The sequence below is a fragment of the Trichoplusia ni genome, chromosome 16, assembly GCF_003590095.1.
Source record: "Trichoplusia ni isolate ovarian cell line Hi5 chromosome 16, tn1, whole genome shotgun sequence".
NCBI lineage: Eukaryota > Metazoa > Arthropoda > Insecta > Lepidoptera > Noctuidae > Trichoplusia > Trichoplusia ni.
In genome coordinates, this window is record NC_039493.1 from 414173 (window position 1) to 437297 (window position 23125).

The following is a 23125-nucleotide window of genomic DNA, read 5'->3' on the forward strand; positions in this document are numbered from 1 at the left end:
CCTATTTGCTAATTACTTTAAAAAAAGTCTGATCAGGTATTTCAAAAAGTCCAGGGACAAGAAACAAAATTTATAGCTTATTATAGTGAAGTCGCAAAACATATTTTAAGGTGTATGCTTAGGGTTCCGTAACCAAAGGGTAAAAACGGATCCCTTTTAGTGAGGCACCGAGGTCTATCTGTCAGTCCGTCTGCCACAAGGCAGTATCTTATAAACCGTGACATTTAACACTTAAAACTTTCATGGATGATGTATTTTTTTGTTTGATGTAAAAAAGATAGCTTTAGCGACGGTTGTTACGGCCATATTTTTTTTTCGTTTGTAACCCAAGCGATTTGTTTTTTCTGAGCATATTTATACGGGACCCTCAGTGTTGTAAGTAAGATTTTTGTTAATTAATGTTAATTGATTGATAATCTCGTGACGCACATCTTCACATAATGACTTTAAACAAATTATTTCCTTTTTGTTAAATAATTTTAATTGAGGTTGTGTATATTTTCAGTTGTGACTTTGAACGATATCCGACGATAAGCTCGTTTCCTAAGTACGTAACTAAATATATTGCTTCACTGCCATCGACGAATAATTGTAGTGCGTTTTCCTGATATAAGAAAGCCATTTAATTCAATTGCCATTCACTCATCCGCCATTGTAAATAGAAGAATCGGGGCTCAGGTATTAGTCAGTAAGAGTCTGACACTAACCGCTTCCTCCTCCGTAGAGGTGGGTTTTCATGAAGAAAAAAGGGCTCTCGAACTCTACTTTACATTTTTAACTCTCCGTTCCCAGATAGTAAAATGTTATCTTCTAAACAAATGACTCGTGACGTGAGAAAATTGTGATTGTTCTACCGCTAGCCTTTGAAACGTGATGGAAGAACAGTGTCGAGTTCTTGTAAAAAAAACAAAGAAAACTAAAATAGAACGTTACATAATGTAATACATATATCACATCATCACTTAATAAGTAGTCACAATGTACCTACGTTCCAAGTCGTTTACAAAATCGTCTCGTAATTATTGTTACTGTAGCAATTTAAAGTAAACTGTCATTTTGCTTAACAGTAGGTATTACACTTCTTGTAGGAATGCATAGCAACAGCATTTCCTTTACTGCCAAGCTGTAGATTTTCTGAAAATACTTGCGTTACACAGTTTAAAAACAGTTCAAAAACAGTTTAAAAAGTATTTGTGTGTAACCTTTTTTTATTTGACGCCATGGCCTCCTTTTATTCAGCCTATAAATTAATATCGACTAGTGACCTAGGTAAGCAACTACTCTATTACCTACTCTACTTCAGCTACTTGACGTCAAAATTGGCGGCAAATTACAGGATGTGTTCAGTAAGAGCACTAATCTTTGTTATGTAGATTGACACGTGAGTTAAGAACATTGCCACCATTGGCATTGCTAACAGCTAACTCAGCTGTATAAACGGTAGGTATATATTATAGCTATTAGATCTATCATTCAGTTGATGATTGGTAGTCGCGTCTTGCGCGTGCGTGGTTAAGTAGTGGCTCTCGCGTATTGTCGTGTTATTTTTTTGGGAATATTGTTTTGGTCCTGTTATTGTGGTATGTATGTTATTTTTTATTTAAATTGAACTTTTTTGTGTAGTTAAAGGAATTATTAATATTTTTTTAGCATTCTCAATCTTTTATCACTTATCGGACAGAAGCGCAAGAGAAAATTAAACTTGGTTTATGTCTTGGTTTAAGCGTGTTCTAGGTGTAAATCCTTGAATGGTATCGATCTACACCCTCTTATTTTAGTATTATGCATTGTTTCGGGGTGAAAAGTGAATACGTCATATTACAAATATCGGATTTACATCGACTAAAATCACCCAGTTCCGTCCACGGGCCGCGATCCGTGCGCGCATGCGTATTGTTTGTGTGGCTGCAGCAGCCCATGGTCAAATAATGACCTCTCAAAGAAAGTGGGTGAATCCAATACCATAACTACCGTAAGTTCTCTTATAATGACAAATAATTAAGTAAATATTCAATTTCCTGAAAAAAAAAATTAGAAGAGAGGAATCCATTCTGCGACTCCTTGCTTTATGTGCCAGTCGCTTTAACTTTTAACTGGTAGAAAGATATTTCAACTTCATAATAAAGCCAACAATTATACAACATCTACGATAGCAAAAAAACAACTAAACAATCTTGAATTGCTAAAGAAAATACCTAATATTATAAAAACGTGAGTTACAGTTCATTGATCTCGGCCTCTCTCGGTATAATTCGACAGGCATAATAATTATGTAGTTGCAACGTATATTACTATAGATAGGTATATAATATACATAATAATTAACTCTGTACCAGTTTTCTTATCCTCGCTGCGGCCGTGACCGTGGTTAAGTGTAATTTTATAGGCAGAACTTTTTGGAAAAGTAGAAACAGTATTATCTGTCTCTCTTCGGTCCTGTCCCATTGTCGTCCAATCAGGCTACGAATAAAGGAACAGTAAGTGCATCTGAGCGCTAGGTGTATTATGTCCACCGAAGATGGGTACTGTCTAGCCGACGTGTCCGACGAAAATAAAGGAACAAATCCTGCTAGTTAAGTATCTTGCGTTGTCGAAAATTTCTCTTTTGACATATCTTTTGGAAAAATCTGCTTGAAAAAATCATTTACTTTTCGAAATACAGTAGATAAAATAAAGATTTTATGAATTAGTAAAGAGAATATACCATATAGATAAAAGACAAATGGCATAAAATTATTCAGGCTATGCTGGATGCAATCAATGTTAGAAATAAATATTTTATCGTCTCTATTTTGCGATTGCTGTTTAGTTAGAAGAGAAAAAATAATTAAGTTCAGTGTCGAACTGCCGAACGTTGTTGTTATCAGTTATGGTTAGGAAATAAAGTGGCTGAAAAACGAGTTTAAAACTAATTTTGCCATTTATTCATTATGACAAACAACCCAAACCATACCTAGTTAGTGAAAGAACAATAAAATTCTAAGAGTGCAACTACATTACCAATGAGAATACCAATATTATATAGACTCCAAACTATCCTTGATCCTGTCTGAGACCTACAGGGAGTTTACCCATATATCCAAGAAATGAGGTTATTTACACTTTATGGAAGAGGTTAAACAGTGAATTACCAGATCTGTTTGCGATCAAAGTAAATTTAAAATGAGAAAAATTAAAAAATTGCGTACTGTACCTACGAGCGTACGTAGGAAAGGTATTGTTTACTAATCACTAAAAGTGCTATTTACATAATAGGAACCCTTTAACATAATAAAGTGCATTGTCCTCATTGACAAGCATATTATGCGCACGCAACAGTAAGAAGATTCTTTAAGATCCAGAGAACAGATGAAAATATAAGATAACTAGCTGTTGCCCGCGGGCCTACTTGCTACTAACGAAAATAATTTAACGAGAACATAAAATCGGGATAAAACTACCCTATGTGTTATAAACTATCAGCGTACCAAATTTCGTCTAAATCCGTTCAGTGGAACGGATTGCGTGAACGAAGCAGGGCCGGATCTAGGGGCCTAGGGGCCACAAGGGAGTGGGCCCCCTTGGTTTAAGTTAAAGTGTTGTAGTTCAAGTGTTTTGATTCCGTGAAAATTTCTTTTATCGAGCTTTTTTGTAGATGCCTACCTTGGTAGCCCTTGGTCATAGTGGGCTCCCAGGCACTGGCCTAAAGTGCCTTATGGATAATACGGCACAGGAAGGAAGAACAAACATACATCCATAAATACAAACTTACGCGTTTTTATATTAGTAGGATTATCATAATAATTAAAATGTCCGATTATAAAATACGTATAGTCGTTTTTATAGTGGAAAGACGGGTATGGATTGAATAAATATGTGCCAAGAACGCCATAACACCTTGGTAACAAGTTTCTTCGTGTCTGATATCATAATACAAATAGAATCAATGTAGTTAGCTAATCTCATCCGGCGCTTTGTCCACAAGGATTTATCTTATTCCGTTAAGGTGTTTATGGGATGGATTTATACGATGCTAGCTTTTCGCCCGCGGCGATGTCGGTCATATCGCGTTTCCAAGAGAACTCTTCAAAAGTCCGGGATAAAAACTATCCTATGTTCTTTCTCAAGGTCAACTCTATCTCTGTACTAAATTTCATAGACAGAGAGACAGACAGACAGAGTTCGCATTTATGATAATAGTAGGGACGAATTAGGATGAAAACTGATTTTCGTGGTCGTTTCTTGACATTTAACATCAAGACAGGTCCAGGTGGTGTGTGTATGGTTATCGTAGAACAAAAGACAGATAGGCAAGAGACAATAATGAATAGAAGAAGGGCATAAACATTTGTTATACCTGCACCCCATGCATACAGACCACGATATCAGAATAGTAGATATCATTTCACATAATCATCATCGGCCTAGCTTTTTCCCAACTATGTTGGGGTCGGCTACATATATGACATGTATTTAACTAGTCGAGTAGGAAATTTATTGATTAATGGAGTGCAATTGTCCCGGTGGCAATTTTTCTATTTACGATTCAAGTGTGATGAATCCTAGTTGCATGGGTCGTAATGGGTCAAGAATATGCAAAAGCCAAGGCCTCAGTGGTGATCTCTGAAGAACTATTTTGCGCTGTTTGCAAGAACAGCGCAAAATAGTTCTATACAAAATAATATCTATAAGATGTACTGTATTTATATATATTTATTTTTAAAAGAGTAACTTATGGAGTTTCTTGCCGGTTCTACTCTATTAGAATGACATTTTGGAACCGTGCACCTAGATTCTATAATATTGTAGTTTTGAAAATGCCTGGAAAACGGCCAACTTGAAATAAAAACTTTTGATTTTGAATTTTAAAAACATGATCTTTCATTAATGTACCTATTTTTTATTTGTAGTGTAATACCAGTATACCATTTTAATATAAGTACCTTCACTGTATCGGTTTATTTAAAACAATATTAGATGTACCTACACATCGTTAATAACTGCATTGTCTTTTTGAATAGAGAGTTCATTATGTTTCTCCAGACCTTTGGACATCGCTACCTGATAAGATAGAGTATAATTACGATTGGGTCTGTTGCACCGTTTGTTGTTTGTCTACTTTTTGGTATTAGGGTATACTGTTTTTATAGAGTTGTTGCGCTTTCCTATCTGGGCAGACGCCTCTCGTTTTTTTTCAAAACTTTTCAATCTTTTGCCTTTTGAATATTCGCTAAGTGAAAGGATAAAATTCTAATAATATTCTAAATAAAAATTTTCAATTGTTGTGCTTCTCACTTATTGTTATCATTATTTGGATAAATACCAACCTATATATTGTTTAAGATCAATAGGAATATTTATCTCATTGAAAGTTTTACTATTGCTATTATTTTTCGTGTCTATACAACCTCCTATTGCCGTCAGAGATGTACAAATAACACTTTGTCCACTTCTAGAACATCTTCCAAAAAAAAACTAGAAAAGGTTAAGTAATTCAGATTCGCCACTAAATATTCTAATACAAAAAAACATGGAAATTTCATTAATATTTATTCAGTCCGTTTCTCAGGTCATTATCAAGGCCCATGTAGTTTTTAATATTACATAGCATTTATTATTTAATTTGCGTCACCAATGGTGCGGCAAATATCCGCTAATATACGGAATGAATTATCATGAAACTTTATCTGATGATTTTGTGAGGAAATATCTAGAATTTAGCCTTGTTTAGAGTACCTACAAATCGCTATACTTATTTCAATAATAATAATTGATTACGACCTTTCAAAAGCAATGTTTGAAACTTCAAAGTCGTCTTACGTAATTTATTTAAAAAGGTGTACTCACTCTTATTTATCGGGATTGCCCGACTAGTTTCAAACCCAACCGGAGTTCTTAACCATGTGTCGACGCGGTGGCCGAGTCGAAAGCCGAGCTGACTGAAAATAAGGACTCCGAAACTAGTCGGGCGATCCCGATTAATACGTGTGAGTATAGTTAGTAATTAAACCATTATAATCATTTATCCTAATATTATAAATACGTAAGATTTGTGAGTAATTACTGAAACTATTGAAGCGATTTCGAAAGCCCTTTCAACGATAGAGACGCATTTTATCCGTGATTGTCATAGCCTGTACAATTATCTGAAAAATACCTCCCATAGGACTGATCACGAGTCATAAGGTAGTGTGTGATATAATAATTACAATCCTAAATTACAAGCAAAGATTTATCATTGATGGGTACCGGAAAACCATACTATAAGACACGCAAATGTTTAAAATATAGAGGATGCCTCTACTATTTGTGATAATTTAGGCTTTTGTACAACCAAAAATATTAACAGTAAAATTCAAGGTTCATTGTATTTTATTTAATGTACCCAGTAAGAACCAACGTTTATTATGTATTTCTCTGTTAAGATCTACCGTAAATAGAGTATGTAGTACAGTGTGGTAATATGTGAGTAAGTTTATTAATGGAATCAAGATATATAAAGTAAATACGAATTATTTAAGAACCCGTTTTTATTAATGTTAGTTTCCTTTGTTAAAAATCTTTGATTAATAATGCCCTGTTTATATAAATATTTAAGCTTGGTACACCCACAAAATATTCCGTCCTTGACAGCCACAATTGTGAGATTATAACTATTATTTATGGCAATACAAAAAATAAAGCGTAGGCAATTGATATTAATGTTTTTCTTTAATTTCTGTACTCGTTATAAAACCGGCCGACAATCTTATAAATTAATTGTTTCTGAAACTATTTTGGAACGGGTCTGTTTAGTTTTTTGCGGTGTCCATTAAGAAAATGTCACCATGTCATTAAGATTTTAAATGTGGGAGTTGTAGAGCGCACATCCTATCCTAAATCTATTTATAAGTTACTGGTTTCTATTCGGATATTGTTGCTTCAATCTCAAGGCCGACTAGGGTTATTTAACGAGTTTTATTCATCATCATTAAAAAAAATGCGATTATCAATTTCGGGACCTTACTTCTGATTAAGATTTCTATTACGTTTGAATTGTTGTAGCAGCGTAAAATTACTTAAAAGCTATTTCAGTGACTAATTTACTAAATATCTTTAAATTCAATCACTACAAAGTCAAATTTAAACCAATTCTGGATATCAAGGAGCCATTCATGCATGTTCTTTTTAACTTGTTAAAGAGCGGTTAACTGACGTATGATTATCGGGATCCACCGACTAATTTCGAATCCGGCTTTCAGAAGTTTAAAAAATAAGAACTATCAATCTGATTTTCTTCACAGACTTTTATTGTTTTATTCTAACTCCCTCCAGTAGGTTTTTTTATCAGGTAACTTTTTAATAGCGGAAAAACAACGGAAATCTACTCTACACCGAGGAAATCGGAAGCTAAATGTTTATAATTAGACATCGTATTGATCTTGACAGTTTTAAAGTATTTCATCATTGGTGTTAGGAAACCGATGGCCATTACAGACGTCACAACTTGGCCATAGAGGCTGTTGGATAGGTCGATGTTATTAATAATGACGTAAATTATAGACATTTACAATATTACGCAATATATTGTATAATATTTAGGATCGATATGAATTATATGCGTTTGACGTCGGGGCCTACTGCTAACTCTTGCAGTTTTGGAAGTGAGATCTGACCTCCTTGCTCCTGGACACATAAAAATAAACAAAAACAAAAATAAGTTATATTAACAGTACTCAGTAAAGTTTTTATTTCTCAAAGGTATACTCTTTTGCGATGTCCTGTTTGTACTAATTTATCGTCTTATTCCGCCACATTTTTTCATACTAATAATATCAAATTTGTCAATGTATCTGCCAGATAGCGGCGAATCAGACATCGTGAAAGAGGCGCCATGAGATTTTTATTTTAAAAAAAACAAAAGTATTTTGATTCTTTTACACGCATTCACATCACATTTTTAACGCTTATAATGGAACTTATGAAAACATCATAAGTACTTTGGCTTGTTGCAAACAAATAAATGGAATGTCTGAAGGTGATTTATTGTTCCCTAACCGTATACTTACTTACTTAATACGTATTTAAAGTACAAAGAATCTTTCCAACCATTCATTATAATATCATGAACGATACTGCAATGCAATTAAGTCTTCATTCACTGAACAAGTCTTTTGTTGCTTTACTTGTTAACATCGACAAGTTTCAATTAAATTAAATTTTTCAACTAGTTGCAAGTTATAAATTGACTATCATTAACTACTTGACGCTTTGATACCGAACGATCGGTACCTTTAGAACCGAGGTTTTAGCAATACCGAGGTTAAATATTATACAATAATGATCGGCTTTGCAATAGTAGCTTAAGGCCGAAAAAATAAAAAATGGAACGTTTTAAAGTATTAGAACGTATTTTATGTCAAAAACAGAATAAATTTCGGTGATTGACGTCAAACATAATTTGTAAAGATGGAGTTAAGTAAAATGCCATCAAAGCATATTGTTAAACAAATCAGTTAAATAATATATTACAACGATATCCATATACAATAATTACTGTAGTAATACCTAATTATATGTTTCTACTGAGGACCTGTTTATTTAAAGTTTAATATTTTCACGTGTTATAAAACTTATTAACGGTAATCACATGTTTAATTAAGATTGTTATAATCTTAATTCCACAGCACGTGATGAAAACGAGCAAGCGTAAAGAAACTAGTTTTATTAATTACTTGTCACTAGGTACGTAAACAATACTTGACCGAAGTATATGAACACCTCATAAATGAATATTCTTGTATTTATAGAAGTCTAGCTGTGCTCCTGCGGTGTTATCCGCGTTAAAAAGTTTGAACTTTTTATAATCAATGATAGCAAAATCTGCAGCCAAAATTTTCATCATCGGCCTAGCCTTTTCCCAACTATGTTGGGGTCGGCTACCAGTCCAACCGGTTTCAGCTAAGTACCAGTGTTTTACAAGGAGCGACTGCCTATCTGACCTTCTCAACCCAGTTACCTGGGCAACACGATACCCCTTGGTTAGACTGGCTGTCAGACTTTTCAAGCTTCTGACTACCTGTAACGACTGTCAAAAATGTAGGAATAACAGCCGGGGCCCACAATTTAGCGTTTTTTCCTGCAGACAAAATTTTATAAATAGTAATCTATTATAATTGCAATTACTTATTTCTCGCTAAAACCACGCCTGTAGGCCCACCCGCTATATATCGAACCATTACCACCTTACAACTTTATTTTTTATGTACTGAAAGAGTATAAAAGATGTCAAAGGCTGCACAGAAAGCGCTTTATAATGTCTACTTAATCCAGTATGATAATAGCACATTATTTACTTTAGTTCAAGTGTTTTAATGTTTTTTATAACTTGTTAACTATAAACTACATTAATAAGTACTTAAAGGTTGATTATGAGGCATGTAAGTCTTATCTTTAGTACACATCACATAGAGATTATTCATGCAGTCAAAATGAATTTAATGGCTTTTAAATCCTAATTCATTGTGCCGCAAGTAATGCAGTTTAGTAGAGACTAAATTTGCATTGCATTATTTTCTTACATGATGAATTAGAACTATAGACATAACTTTGTTTGCGGGTTCATTCATAAATCTAAACCATCCAAGGGCTACCGAAACGCATACACACAATTCATTCAAATCGGTCTAGTCGTTTAGGAGTTCAGTGACATACACATATACAGTAAAATAGAAGTTAGAAGAAGTAGAATAAATAAAAAAAGTAACATCATTGGTTACAACACTTAATATTACTCCGGACAGTAAAACTATCCTAGCACATAGACCTTAATATTTCCTAGATATTTTGGTAGAATATCTAATTAATATTGAAGGAGGTCAACTTACAAAAATCTTTGATAAGTGAAGTTTAATTGGTATTCATCAATTTAACGCGTCTGATGTCATTATGTACACCACTGATGATCTCCAAACCTACAGAAAAAAGGCCCTTCTGTTAATTGCTGAACTAACAAATTATGATTACCTTTGTGAATAAATAAGGTCAAGGCAATGTTTCAAGTTCCGCAGTTTTTTCGTATCTCAGTATCTTAGATTAAGCCAGAGATAATGTTAATGCACTTCTTCTATATGAATTAAGCTAAGAATAAATCTATTGTTGTCGTGTCATCTTGGTTTCTTAAAACAACTTTGTTTTTAGGGTTCCATGGAGAAAGAATAAAAACGGACCTCATTTGTTCATGTCATGCTGTACACAACAGTTATAGCCGACAGTTTAATTATAACAGGCAATATTTATTTTAATTCAACTGTTCATTAAGCATCGGTTGGTGAGGTCGTAAATGTGATGGATGACCAATGTTCTTCATTTGATGCTCTTCAGCTTATTCTTACGGAACCCTCATAGTGTCGCTCTGACTCGCACTTGACCGGTTTTTTTTTATAACGAATGCAGTGTATGAAATATTTTAGATTTTTGCATATTGTTCTGCAACTGGTCTAATGACCTTTTTTTAACGTTATTCTTAATTATAAAATTGCTTGCATTTGTTTGGAATAAAAAACCTACTTATTACACGGAAATAGGTAAATAAAAATTAACAATAGAAAGATTAACATATTTTGAATTTTCCAATAACCTTTTACGCATTTTCAGTCTTATTATGCCTTCAGCATTCTGACCTCCTTACAAACCTATAAAAGTAAGTATCCTTGATTAAACATTAACAAGCATAATGTTTAAGGTCGCTAATCCAGTGATAAGCCTTTATTACTGTTTGAACTATAATTTTACTGCAGCTTTGTTAAATGCTGCGATTGTGAATATACAAATAAACGATTATAAAGGTTTTATTGGAATAGTCTGCCTCCACGAGTAACTCATTTCTAGGATTTGGTGGAGGGATTAACACCATCACATCTTAAAGGAAATCTGTAGAATGTGTAGAAGTCGGATTGGATTTGTTTATACACATATTCGCATACTTGCTGTCAAGGATGGGCATGGATGTGGATGGATAATGGGGGAAGAGGACGACTAAAGAAACGATGGATGGATTGCGTAAATGACGATATGGCTGCAAAGAGAGACGTTTGAAGAAAAGACATTTGGATAAAGGATTAGTTTGCACTACAAATGTTGTGTTATTTTGAAAAAAAATATTCTTACCAAGTCGATTTCATTGCCTAATTCACTGAAAAAAAAACCTTTCATTAAACGAATTGCTAAGATTTAAAATTAAAAATAAATATTGAAAAATTGATAAACGATACTTATACTTAATGAAGAACCATTGTTTACAGTCGAAACACGTGTAGAATAATTACTATAATGATAGCTATTATGTTTTCTAGTTTTTCTACTAATTACGTCCATATTGCAAACAGCATAGATTTGTTTAAATTTCATTGATTACTGGGCTTCTCAAGTTCATTAATTATTATTTTTAAGAAATGTATATTTATTGTAGAAATTAAATCAGTAAATAATTGGTGTACAGCAGTTTTCTGTTTTTGCGACCAAAATGAGGTTTTGTTGGGCTTCAAATTATTTGGATGCCGAATTGATTTAGTATCCAAACCAGTAAAGTCCGTTAAAATATAATAACCTTCCTATTTGTTGGGATACATTTCACTAACTCGAATTTTGATGTACTTAGTAAGTTCTCCAGATATTAAGGCAAGACCTAATTCATATGCAATGTTTTTGAACAGTATAAAAATTCTTTTAGACAGTGGGTCTAGTAAACATCTATATTTTTATCATAACATTACGATACATGTATAGTATTGTGTAGTCTTGTAAACATGTTTCCGATGTCATCTCACTTTCCTTGTGCATCAAGTAAGGAAAGACGGTATTTATAGCACGACCAAAGGTTGTGTTCGAGGAAGTAACACAGTAACCTGGTTATGGACGCATTTCCTACCATGGATCATTAACAAATAGACGGAAGTGGTACTCTTACTATGCCTGGCATTATTAGGAGAAGGCCATCAACCTTAGCGCTTATCAATTTGATAGACTGATAACTGAACCAAATATTATATTCTTTTTAACCTTTTTTTTTGCGATATCGAAACCGAACATACAATTTTTAATTTTGTTATTAGTCGCCTGATTACACATTTGATCCAATATTTGATAAATAAAATGGAATCCTAGGACACCGGGAAGGGTTTCCTATTGAGCATAAATTTGGAAAGTATGCGTATATTGTGTGTGAGTTCAATACAAATGACAATGCAATATATGACACGACATAGAACTGATCTGATGCTGGAGCTGGAAGGTAGCCACAGGAGCTCCGCTAAAATATACCATTGACTTTATTTTGTTTTAAATTAGTTTCAATTGTCTTCTCGCGTACTCTGATTCCAAAGCAAATATAAAAGCTGTTCTATGTTTCTAGTAGCTTGCTTATTTTTTGAACTCAGTAAAATATAAAGATCTGAACCAACCAGCTAACAGGACAGTAAGTTTGGCGATTGATTTTAGTACTAAAGCAGTGTAGAGGCACTTCTCTCTACTTTTCTGTTCCATGTTTCGTACAGTTATGCTTTTCCGGAGTACCAACAGAGGTTGGACTTTATCATTTAGGATTGTTACACGAGGAAAATATCCGCGTTCTTGGGCATGTTACCATCAATTATTTGGTCAATTTACGTTTGTTTATGTCAAACAAGCGACTGTGTGATAAAAATAATACTGGTACTGTATTTTTTAAAAGTTAATAAAACTCTTAGCAAAGTAACTTTATTGATTATAATCGAACTACTAACATGTTGGCGTTTGTGTATGGACATTTCAAATTAATATCAAATTTTTAATCTTTTGAAATACGTAAAGATTCAGTAAATAAGCTATAGAGGCTGAGGACTACACACAATGATCTTGATAAAACTATTAACATTTTCGTTTTTTGCCATTAATTTGTGGCATAGCAACTAGTTTTGACAATTGTTAACTACCATTCGTCCAACTTAGCAATTTTAAATTGTTTTAGATTATGTATTGTTTAATTATCTCGAGAGAATTACAATATTATGATTATTAAGAAAAATGTATATATTTTTTTGGGTTAATAAAGTTTGATAAAATTGAGACGATAATTAAGCAGCATATTTACTTATACATAGTATATCTAATGAAATAGATTGTATGATGTTTTCAGTCCTATATTTTCAATTCGACGCCATCAAATGATCTAACATATATAAATAGTGATTTAAATAAACTTATCAAAGGCATTTCGCAATTTCAAACGCAAATAAATGAATTGAATTGAAAACCTTTATTTTGTTTTAAATATTTTTTTCATCTAGTCCCTTTTAAGTATACTAGCTAAGCAGCTTTGTTTTATGGTAGGCTAGTACAACTACGAATTTCGCCGAAGATTAAAATCGTGCAGACAATTATTCCCAACCGCAGGAGATGAGCGATTAGGTAATTGTACTCCATCATAGTTTTTCCTGATTCTATAATAACATTAGGTAATGAGCATACTGTGTGAATAGATGACCATAACAATTGCCTTCAATGGTTGTACTATGTACCGTCAAAGTCAGACTGTTCTTCTTTAAAGCGAGACGGAGTTACGTATAGTTTCGTCTCATTCTCACACCGCAATACTCCTTTATAAGAACTAAGAGTATTTTTACGTAGCACGTAGATGAGGTTGGATAATAATAGGATTCGCAGTTAACCAATCCACCTACATATTTGTAAAGATAAGATAGTCGTTAACTGTTTCGATATATCGGTTAATTAGGGCTATGGACATCCGATTATTGATTTCGAAATACACTAATTGTTTTTCGTTGATTGTGTATTTTACTAAAATTGAGGCTACGTAAACGACTTGGTCGTTCTTAGTAAGTAAGGTAATACTAGGTCTTTAATGTAGCTTTACTATTTCCGAGTAAAATTTTATAAATATTCTTTATAACTATAAAAAAATAACAAATACAAATCCACTTTATTGCACATCAAAAGAAAACCTAAATTGTGATGCTAATTTGTATTTTTTGCTTTTTGTTTTCGGTATATCCGAAACTAACTGTAGGCGTATGTGGTGAGTGCAGCCTGGTATGTAGCATGCACCTTCCAATAAGGTTTTGAACAGGTATTTTCTTGTGAATGGATATACTTTGATGATAATATATCCATAGTAGTTTCTGCAAAGCAATTTTGAATTCACTTCAGACCTTTTAGCCAAGTGATATTTCCACAATCACTAGCAGCAAAATATATGATTCTCAGACTGAGACATCTCATCTCATAAATTCTTACAGATACTAGTAATAACAATTTCTGATTAAGAATGTATAGATTGCGTTTGTGCATGTTTATTACCTCTTCAACCTAAAGAGGATACATCGATTTCAATAAAATTTAGTGTGGAGATAGCCGAAGTCTTGGATTAACATATTATTATATGCTACATTAATCCGACTGTGTCAAAGAAGGGTAGTGTTTTTGCTACTATAAACGACATTCAAGCGAGTGAAGCCGCGAGAAAAAGCTTTTCTTAGCGTTCCCTATCAGCAACTTCGTAACAAAATAAACATTTAACTAATTGTTAAACTGGAAATAAAATACCGATTAACGAACGTCGACCACAAATGTTTAATTATTCGTGAATTCCCTGTTCAGAAGTACGTACACCTTTGTTATTAGTACACGTCGGTTGTAAAAAATGTTTTGATTGACTTTGTATTACAATAGTTTTCGCATCGTGTTTGATGTTATCGCGATTTGATTTAAACTTATTGTAGTTAATGTTGTGTGGCCACGAAAATAGCGAATGAACAAACAAACTTAGGTATGCATGATGATATTAGAGTCTAGAGTGAGGTGAATGAGTGTGCCTTCTATGAATCTCAAAACAACAAAACTAAACTAATATTTCGATTTCAAAAGATGTGAAAACCTGTGAGATCTTCCCTGAATATATTATGTTTGTATACAAGTACGTAACTAAGGTTCAATTTTTTCTATCTATTTATTGTCTTTCAGAATAGTCTGAAGACGACTTGCGTTCTTAACGGCAAAGCCAAATAATAATTTTCTATTCATTTAATAGTTTCTGATATTAAATTTTATTGAACTGAAAACGTTTTCCGCTGTTCTCGTGGCCTGCTACCTTAGTTATATGAAACAATACACCGCAGTTACCCATCGGGTTATTCCATATAAGTTCGGGTTTTTGATGCTTACACAAATCTTTGCCGGATTTTCAGTTATTTCTTGTATAAAAAATGGCGCTTCTTCACAAGGCCTTGGATTAGCGGATATATTGGCAAGATGCGTATGCGCAGATTCAGTGTGTTGTCCGTATAAACGATAGGCGGTCGTGTTTGTACAGTGCTGACCTAATAATTGACAGGCGAAAAATGTTATTACATTTAATAAATCTCGGTCTGGATTTGGTTAAAAATAAATAGTAAAATATGTGTGAATACTAATGAATAATAAAATACATAGTTGTGTTTAAGACTGTTAAAAGAATACAAAGTTATTCAAATACATAGAAATGATAATGAAGACATCGGTAATAATGATGTACATATTTTACGAGCTCTTTTCAAACGATAACACTGACATACATACGTTTTAAAACACGTTTATGTTGTTTCAGGTGCCAAATAAACAGTTCTCAAGCTGACAAACAACTGACGAACGAATCAACATGAAATGAAAACAAGTTATAAACGGTTCCTTTACATTTTAAATATCTCTAAGTAAATATTAGTGGTGGAGTGATTTTGTGATCATGACGACGGATATCAAGTCGCCGGTGGAAGGGCTGAAGCCCAACGAAACTTGGAGGATAGTGAAGAATGTGGTGGTCATCAGTCTAGCTTTCATGTTCCACTTCACAGCTTACAGTGTAAGTTTCTTGTTTAATCTAAATCCTCTAAAGGAGGAGCAAAAATATTATTTTATAAAGGAATAAAAGTTGATAATTAGAGGTAAAACATTCGCCCCAAATTACTGAAATAATATAGGTTTGCAAATATCAAACAATTTTTTTTTTAATGTTTCCCTAGTTAAATAAAATATCAGAATATAGTGTGTTCTAGAGGTCAGCTAAACATTAAGCGTGACAATTGTGTTACGAGTATATACCTACATATACTATATAGTGGACCCCTTGACAAAACTTCGCATTAGAAGAATGTTATGTTTTGCAGATGTATATTATCATGATATGATGATTTCAGGGAGCGGCGAATCTACAAAGTTCGATCAACGCGGATGCTGGACTGGGCACGGCATCTCTGGCTGCTGTGTACGCTGGACTCATCTTCTCTAACATTTTCATGTCTGTTGTCGTCATCAAGTGAGTCTTCATTTTTTTCCTAATGAAGAAGTTTAATGTTTATTGGCAATTAAGGCCTATGACTGACCTGCCCAGGCTGGGGTTTTTGATTGGGTTGTATATGACATGATGCGATGCCAAAATATGCGGACCATTGTCATGAAAGTCATTATAACTCATATCATTGACTACCTTGCGTTTTAAATACATTCAAATTGGCTGATTGTGTTCAGCTTGTCTTCAATAAAGAAAATGTAGTACTTAAGTATACAAAATTGCAGTTAAAAAAAATATATAAAAAGCCAACGTCACGCGGTATTCCCAGGCGGTCACCCATCCAAGTACTAACCGCGCCCGATGTTGCTTAACTTCGGTGATCGGACGAGAACCGGTGTATTCAACGTAGTATGGACGTTGGCGATTGCCAAGATAAAATAAACCTTCAGAATCCTTTCATGATTTTTAATGACTGCAAATTACTATTGAACTAATTTTTAACTCTCTTATTTTGACTTGTACCTATTAAAACCAGAGGATTATTTCGTTTTTACGTAATTTCTGAACTCTATAATTAATTTCCAGATGGTTCGGTACAAAATGGGCGATATCTCTGTCGTTCATCACGTACATGCCATACATCGCGGCCCAGCTGTACCCTACCTTCTACACCATGATCCCAGCTGGGCTCATCGTGGGGTTGGGTGGTGGCCCGCTCTGGTGCGCCAAGTGCACTTACCTATCGGTGGTGAGTACTAGTGGATTTTTCTATTTTTATTATAGGGCTCGTTGCGAGGTGAAAAGCTAAGGACCTTTACCCAAGCTGAGGGGATACGAAGTATAATGTAGTGAGTGTAAAGTGTTGGAACCGCTAAACAAGTGGGATGTGAGGATGGAGTGGAACCGTCTGTTGTAATTGGTATCTACGAGATACTTTGAAGGTATTCGAAAGCCTTCAATCATAAGGTAAATGACTTTAAGGAAATAATTTAATAACTGGGGAAGTTTAAACGCAAGCCGTTGTTTTTTTGTCTTTTTCCAATGTCAAACACTTTGCAATATTAAGGAAAGTGAAAGAAACGCATTACCTTAACATAAATTATAGTCATTGTCTTCATGAATCATTTTCTGATCAGTTTTGAACCAACTTTAAACCATTTTATTCTGCTTATAGGTATCGGAAGCCCACAGCAAGTTATCCAAGATATCAGCTGAGGCACTGCTGGTGCGTTTCCTTGGACTGTTCTTCATGATCTTCCAAATGAACCAAGTTTGGGGCAATCTCATTTCCTCTTTAGGTAAGTCTAAATGATTGTGTAGTCGTGTAGATTTCTGAGTTTATACTAAAATCAATTTTTAGATACTAAATACAGTACTAGTAGTGCTGCTAAGTATTGACTGCTATTTTTCGTTTTCCGGTTTTTTTACGTATCTTACCAATTAAAGATTGTAAAACGATTTCATTAATACAAGAAAGTAGTGGCCCCAGACTGTACTTCTACCACTGCTGATTACGATCTTTAAGTTAATCAAAATGAAACTAAATTGTAACTTATTTTCAAAGTATGAAAAATAGATCATGCTTTGTCACCATTTCGAGTCTCAACCTAACCAGGTAATACCAACAAACATCTTGCAGTGTTTGTATTCCACATCTTGTTATGAATTCCAGTGCTGTCATCTGGCAACAACACGGCGGCTGTGACGTCAGTTAACGAGACGATGATCCCGATCCTGTGCGGTGCCAACTTCTTACCTACTGCTGATGCTGCTGAAGCATTGCCAACGCAGCCACCCGAGAAGATACAGATGATTGCAGGTGTGAGATCATAATAGAATACCACTTTATATATTGAGTATTTGAGAGTAAATCAGGCAATTGGGCAGATGTTCGTGAGTAGTTCTTAAAAACCAGTGATTTCCAAATATTGTGTTTTTTGGGGAAGAAGGTTCACTTTTTAAAGTAAAACTAGTTTCAAGTTGTTACGCTTAATCGCGTCTGTCTTCCACAGTCTTTGTGTTTAGATGATCATCAGATGACACCTCCCGCTTTGGGATGAGCCGAAGGGAGTGTCAGACTTTTACTGACTAAAACCAACCCATGTTCCTTGTTTTGCCCTTTATGTTAGTGAAGTGGTAACCTTTTCGTACACTCCTTCTGGCCCGGCAGAATCGGCTCTAATGGGCCCCACTGAATAAAATTTGCATAAAAAATAATGTAATGTAACTGAGTCGTTTTTTTCAGGAATATATTTGGCATGCATGGCTGGAGCAGCCATTATTGTGGCTATAGGAGTGGACAACATGAAAAGGTGTGTATTATCAATTATGATCGTAGCTGGTTGTTTGCAGATTAACATTTGCAGCAACTACTACTTATGTCACTCCACCATACCTTGTAAAATAGTTCTTCATACTACACAATTGAGGTCATATTCTAATAATTCCTATTCGTCGTTTTGGTCTCTTCGACCCTCAGATACGAGTCGGGCCGGTCGAGCGCGGCGTGCGGGCTGTCTGGTATGGCGCTGCTGTCGGTGACGCTGAAGCTGCTGGTGGAGCCCACGCAGATGCTGCTCGTCGTCATCAACATGTTCGTTGGTCTTCAGCAGGCGTTCTTCGGAGCTGACTTTACTGCGGTCAGTAACTGATATCTTAAGCTATCATACTGATGCAACTGTGCAACTGTATTATGTAACCGTCACAAAACAAACAAATACTGGGTAAAATTCCTATTGAAATCATAAGTGAAATAAGAGCCAAGCTCAACATTGTGATCTATGTGAGCCTTGATCGTTGAAGTCAGTGTCTACAGAAGTGAGATCTAAATTGGTGTAAAGTTCAATGTTTGAGCAAAAGAGCAAGGGCAACTATAGACCGTGATTTTTTTTTACCTAAAATGTTAATCTAATAATAATACAATACTTAACGTTTATGTCAGAAAACTAGGATGAAATTATTGTTGATTGTTTACAATTTGGTTATATTATTCCCTTCCAATCACTATTTGTATTCATAAGATATTTTGCTTGCATACATTTCCAGGCGTTCGTGTCGTGCGCTGTGGGCACTGGATCCGTGGGCTTCGTGATGATGACGTACGGCCTGGCTGATGCTATAGGATGTGTTATCACTGGCTATTTGGCTAAGGTAAGAGGATTCAGCTTAGGAATTTTATGTGATATTTATTGTTGTGTTGTTTAGGTCACGAACAGTTGGAAGGATCGCTAAAACAAAATACCAACATGACAGTTTTGTTTAGTCGATAAAACTCTAAATTGCCAGCCTATACGAGTATACGACCAATTGTTTGGAACAGGCTGCCTTCCATATAGTCTCACGATGTTTTGCCTATAGAGAAAAATTTATACTTAAGAAAGTGCATGCATATAACCGTACTTGTTTGCATTGAGATCGAACCTTGTAAAAATGAAAAACTCATAAGTAGGTATTCAATATTTTTGGGAAACCTGTCTGACGGATTACTTATATTTATTTAATCAAATACCATATTGTTCATTGTGGAGCTCGTGGCTTAGCTACACCCGCATAAGTGATTCGATCACAGGTTAGGCTACGCTTGACGCGGCCTGTCCGTAGATGGGTGACCATCTTTGTCGTAACGAGTTCCTTCGTGTTTCGGAGAGGACGGTAAAATGTGGGTCCCGGCTGTTATTCCTACATCTTTGACAGTCGTTACAGGAAGAAGCATGAAAAATGAATGAATGATGATGACAGCCAGTCTAACCAAGGGGTATCGTGTTGCCCAGGTAGCTGGGTTGAGGAGGTCAGGTAAGCAGTCGCTCCTTGTAAAACACTGGTACTTAGCTGAAACCGGTTAGACTGGTAGCCGACCCCAATTTAGTTGGGAAAAGGCTAGGCCAATGATGACCGTGTTGTTCCCCAGATAACCGGCCGGCTCCCGCTGGTGTGCGCGGCGACGCTGGCGCACGTGTCGCTGTTCAGCGCGCTGCTGGCGTGGCGGCCGCGCGCGGGCCACGCGCCGCTGCTGTACGCCGCCGCCGCGCTCTGGGGGCTCTGCGACTCCGTGTGGGTCGTGCAGATCAATGGTGGGCATACTGACGTATAAGGCTCTGGTCTGTTTATTCAGGGAATACTGATATGCAGGGAGTGCTCTAGCCGTCCTAGTCAAGGCATTGAAATTGATGACCTTCCTATAAAATTGTTTGTCGGTAAAATAGTATAAAAAAATCTACAAAATTCTTGCTGACGTTAGTCAGCTAGTTACTAGTTAGTCTTGGTGACGTTAACGGGTATACCCATGGTCACAGTTACTTTAAAGACACTTCTTCAAGATTACCACTCATTATCACAATCGATAAAACATAACAATACTGATCATATTTTTTTTTGCTATCGTATGCTTAAGTTTTATTCAAGATGAGACTTTGGTAATCAGACAATTTACCAAGTCTACTAAAATGATTGATTCCGTTACTAAGCACCGTATTTCATTACCAGGAAAATAATCTTAAAAAATAACATTTTATTATTTTCTTTTATTCCTCCTTACCAGCATACTACGGCATCCTCTTCCCCGGTAGAGAAGAAGCAGCCTTCTCCAACTTCCGTCTCTGGGAATCCGTCGGCTACATCATCGCCTACGTGGTGTCCCCATACCTTCGGACCAGTTCCAAGGCCTACCTGAACTTGGCCATGCTGGCAGTCGGAGTTTCTTGCTATTTCTTAGTGGAGTACCAGCAATTCCGGATAAAGAAGGACACACAGAATAAGAAGAAGGATCTGTGTTACATCAGTGATGTTAAAGGCTGTGATAATATTGCTTTCCAGAATGTAGAGTGATGTTTTGGATAATTGCAGAAACTGTGTCCAAGTGCTTTGTAAATAGGCTTTAAGGGAATACGTTAGCTTTTCTGTGCAATTCCTCTTCAAGAAAAAATGTTTGCATTTTGTCATCGTTTTATGAAATTTAATGGTTTCATTATTTAGCATCATGGACTATTTAGAATGGGTGAAGAACGTTTAAAATGGAATGTGTGGTAGATTTGGAGAAGGACAGTATTTTAAAGTGACATCTATTTTTTTTTATTTGTCATTTAATGTGAAGATTCGTGATCAATATGAAGTTTGATTAAATGCCTCTGACTTTAGTCGTAGCAAAACTAGTTTTAATATAAGTTGCTATAAGTTAAATTATGATTATTTTATCTTTTATTAGAGTTACATATCAAAAGTGTAAAATGAACTCTATTACTAAGACCTGTTCGTTTGTCGGTTACCAGGCTGTATCTCATGAAGCGTGATAGTTCCACATTTGATGTCAGATTTTACAGATGTTATGTTTCTGTTGCCGTTATAATAACAATATTTAAAAAAGTTTGGGTGGTACAGCCTTAAATGTAATGGGTGAGCTATTTTATAAATTGTTTTTTTAAGTTTCATGAGTGTGAATTAGCCTATTTGTACGGAACTATCTGTCTGTCGCGAGTTCAACTCGCGCTTGACCGGTTGTTTCTCATTTTTCTCGTCACACCCATATTGTGATAGTAAATTATAGTTAGTCAGTTTAGTAATGTTCGTTAAAATAGAATATATTAATGCCGGTAGGCATATATTAAGTTTGCTATTTGACAATTAAAAAAGACAAAGTTGTGTAACTAATTCATGTTATTACGAATCGCTTTAATTCACGAGAAAATTAATATTGTGGAAAACCTCCTTGTTTTGATAGTCGGTTAAACTTGTTTATAAGTCATAGGGAATTCCAGAAACTGACAAAAGACGTTATTTTGTTTTCTTGTGTCACGTAATACCTGCTATTACTGGTTATAGACAATGTTAAAGAAACCGCAAACTCAAAACCAGAACGAACTTATTTTTATTCTGAGTTTTATGTTACTTTGTAAGACAGTGTACGCAAATGTTAAATATTTTTAAGTTAAGTTCGATTGTGATATAATGTAATAAATATTTTTGTATAAGTTCGTGTATTTAATTATTTTTGCGATTAGATTACAGAACACTAAAGGCTCATCGGGAACTGAACAGTTACGCAACAGTGTTTTTGCTGTCGTCTCGCGACACAAGAATTACATTCCTTAATACGAGAGAAGAAAACAATATTTATATTACAGACATTCTTAGTCACTGATCAACCAGAGCAGGAACCGCTCTGCCTTTGCTACGAAATCCCGTTTGCTACGTGTTTACTACGCATTTCTGTTTATATTTTTTGCTACGAATTTTTACGCGTTTTTACAACTCCTTTTTATATCTGTTACGGCCCCATTTCGTTCGGTGCACTAATACAATGTTTGGTACAATTATCCTTTACTTTATCTACGAACAATGTCCAAAACTGGGGCACTCGGCTAGTAATTTATAAAACTAAACATTACAATTAAATAAACTCCCGTTATTGTTTCAAATTTACTTTATAATTTGCATACTAGGAAATGCTTTACAAGATAATAGTTTTTAATTAAAACTAATTGGCTATGCTTGTATCGTATCCATTCACAGTAATAGATTTGTCACCACATTTAACTAGTTTGAAACATATTATTAATGCAATGATATTATTATGCATTGTAATTTACTCACAGATAATATGGTTTCCATATTTATACGGTACGAGATTTTTTATCACGAGGAAAAGATTACGAATCAAGACTTCAAAATGTCAAGGTGGGTTTTCTATGTTTTAGAAGAATATTAATTAGCAACGTACAATGAAACTAAAAAATAACAAAGGAAAACAAATCTCAGAAAAAGAAAGGTCACAAACAAAAATACAATGAAATAGAAAGGGTTAAAAAAAGATTTGCATGAAATATTTGCCAAGAGTTTAAAAATTATACGTAT

General features: G+C 34.8%; 1 protein-coding gene and 1 non-coding gene across 3 annotated transcripts; one reads left to right on the top strand and one right to left on the bottom strand.

Annotated features, from left to right (window-relative positions):
• The first annotated feature begins 36 nt into the window (after window positions 1–36).
• Window positions 37–21385, top strand: LOC113502229 (UNC93-like protein). Of its 2 annotated transcripts, none has more exons than XM_026883721.1 (11): window positions 37–1580; window positions 15599–15850; window positions 16185–16303; window positions 16865–17027; window positions 17454–17577; window positions 17952–18098; window positions 18525–18591; window positions 18759–18918; window positions 19325–19429; window positions 20187–20349; window positions 20817–21385. In XM_026883721.1, exons 2-11 carry the CDS (start codon window positions 15734–15736, stop codon window positions 21101–21103), a joined length of 1452 nt encoding a protein of 483 aa, XP_026739522.1. In that variant the 5' UTR covers window positions 37–1580; window positions 15599–15733; the 3' UTR covers window positions 21104–21385. The 2 variants fall into 2 exon arrangements, with proteins under 2 accessions (XP_026739522.1, XP_026739523.1); XM_026883722.1 differs by lacking the exon at window positions 37–1580 and adding an exon at window positions 15395–15511.
• Window positions 16583–16701, bottom strand: LOC113502238. The gene has a single exon (XR_003401338.1). It is a non-coding gene; the product is annotated as a 5S ribosomal RNA (ribosomal RNA).
• Window positions 21386–23125: the final 1740 nt, after the last annotated feature.

Coding starts and splice junctions, on each gene's coding strand:
- LOC113502229 (XM_026883721.1), top strand. CDS start 15,734: ATGACGACGGATATCAAGTCGCCGGTGGAAGGGCTGAAGCCCAACGAA. Junction 16,304..16,864: donor ATGTCTGTTGTCGTCATCAA/GTGAGTCTTCAT, acceptor ATTAATTTCCAG/ATGGTTCGGTACAAAATGGG. Junction 17,578..17,951: donor CAATCTCATTTCCTCTTTAG/GTAAGTCTAAAT, acceptor TATGAATTCCAG/TGCTGTCATCTGGCAACAAC.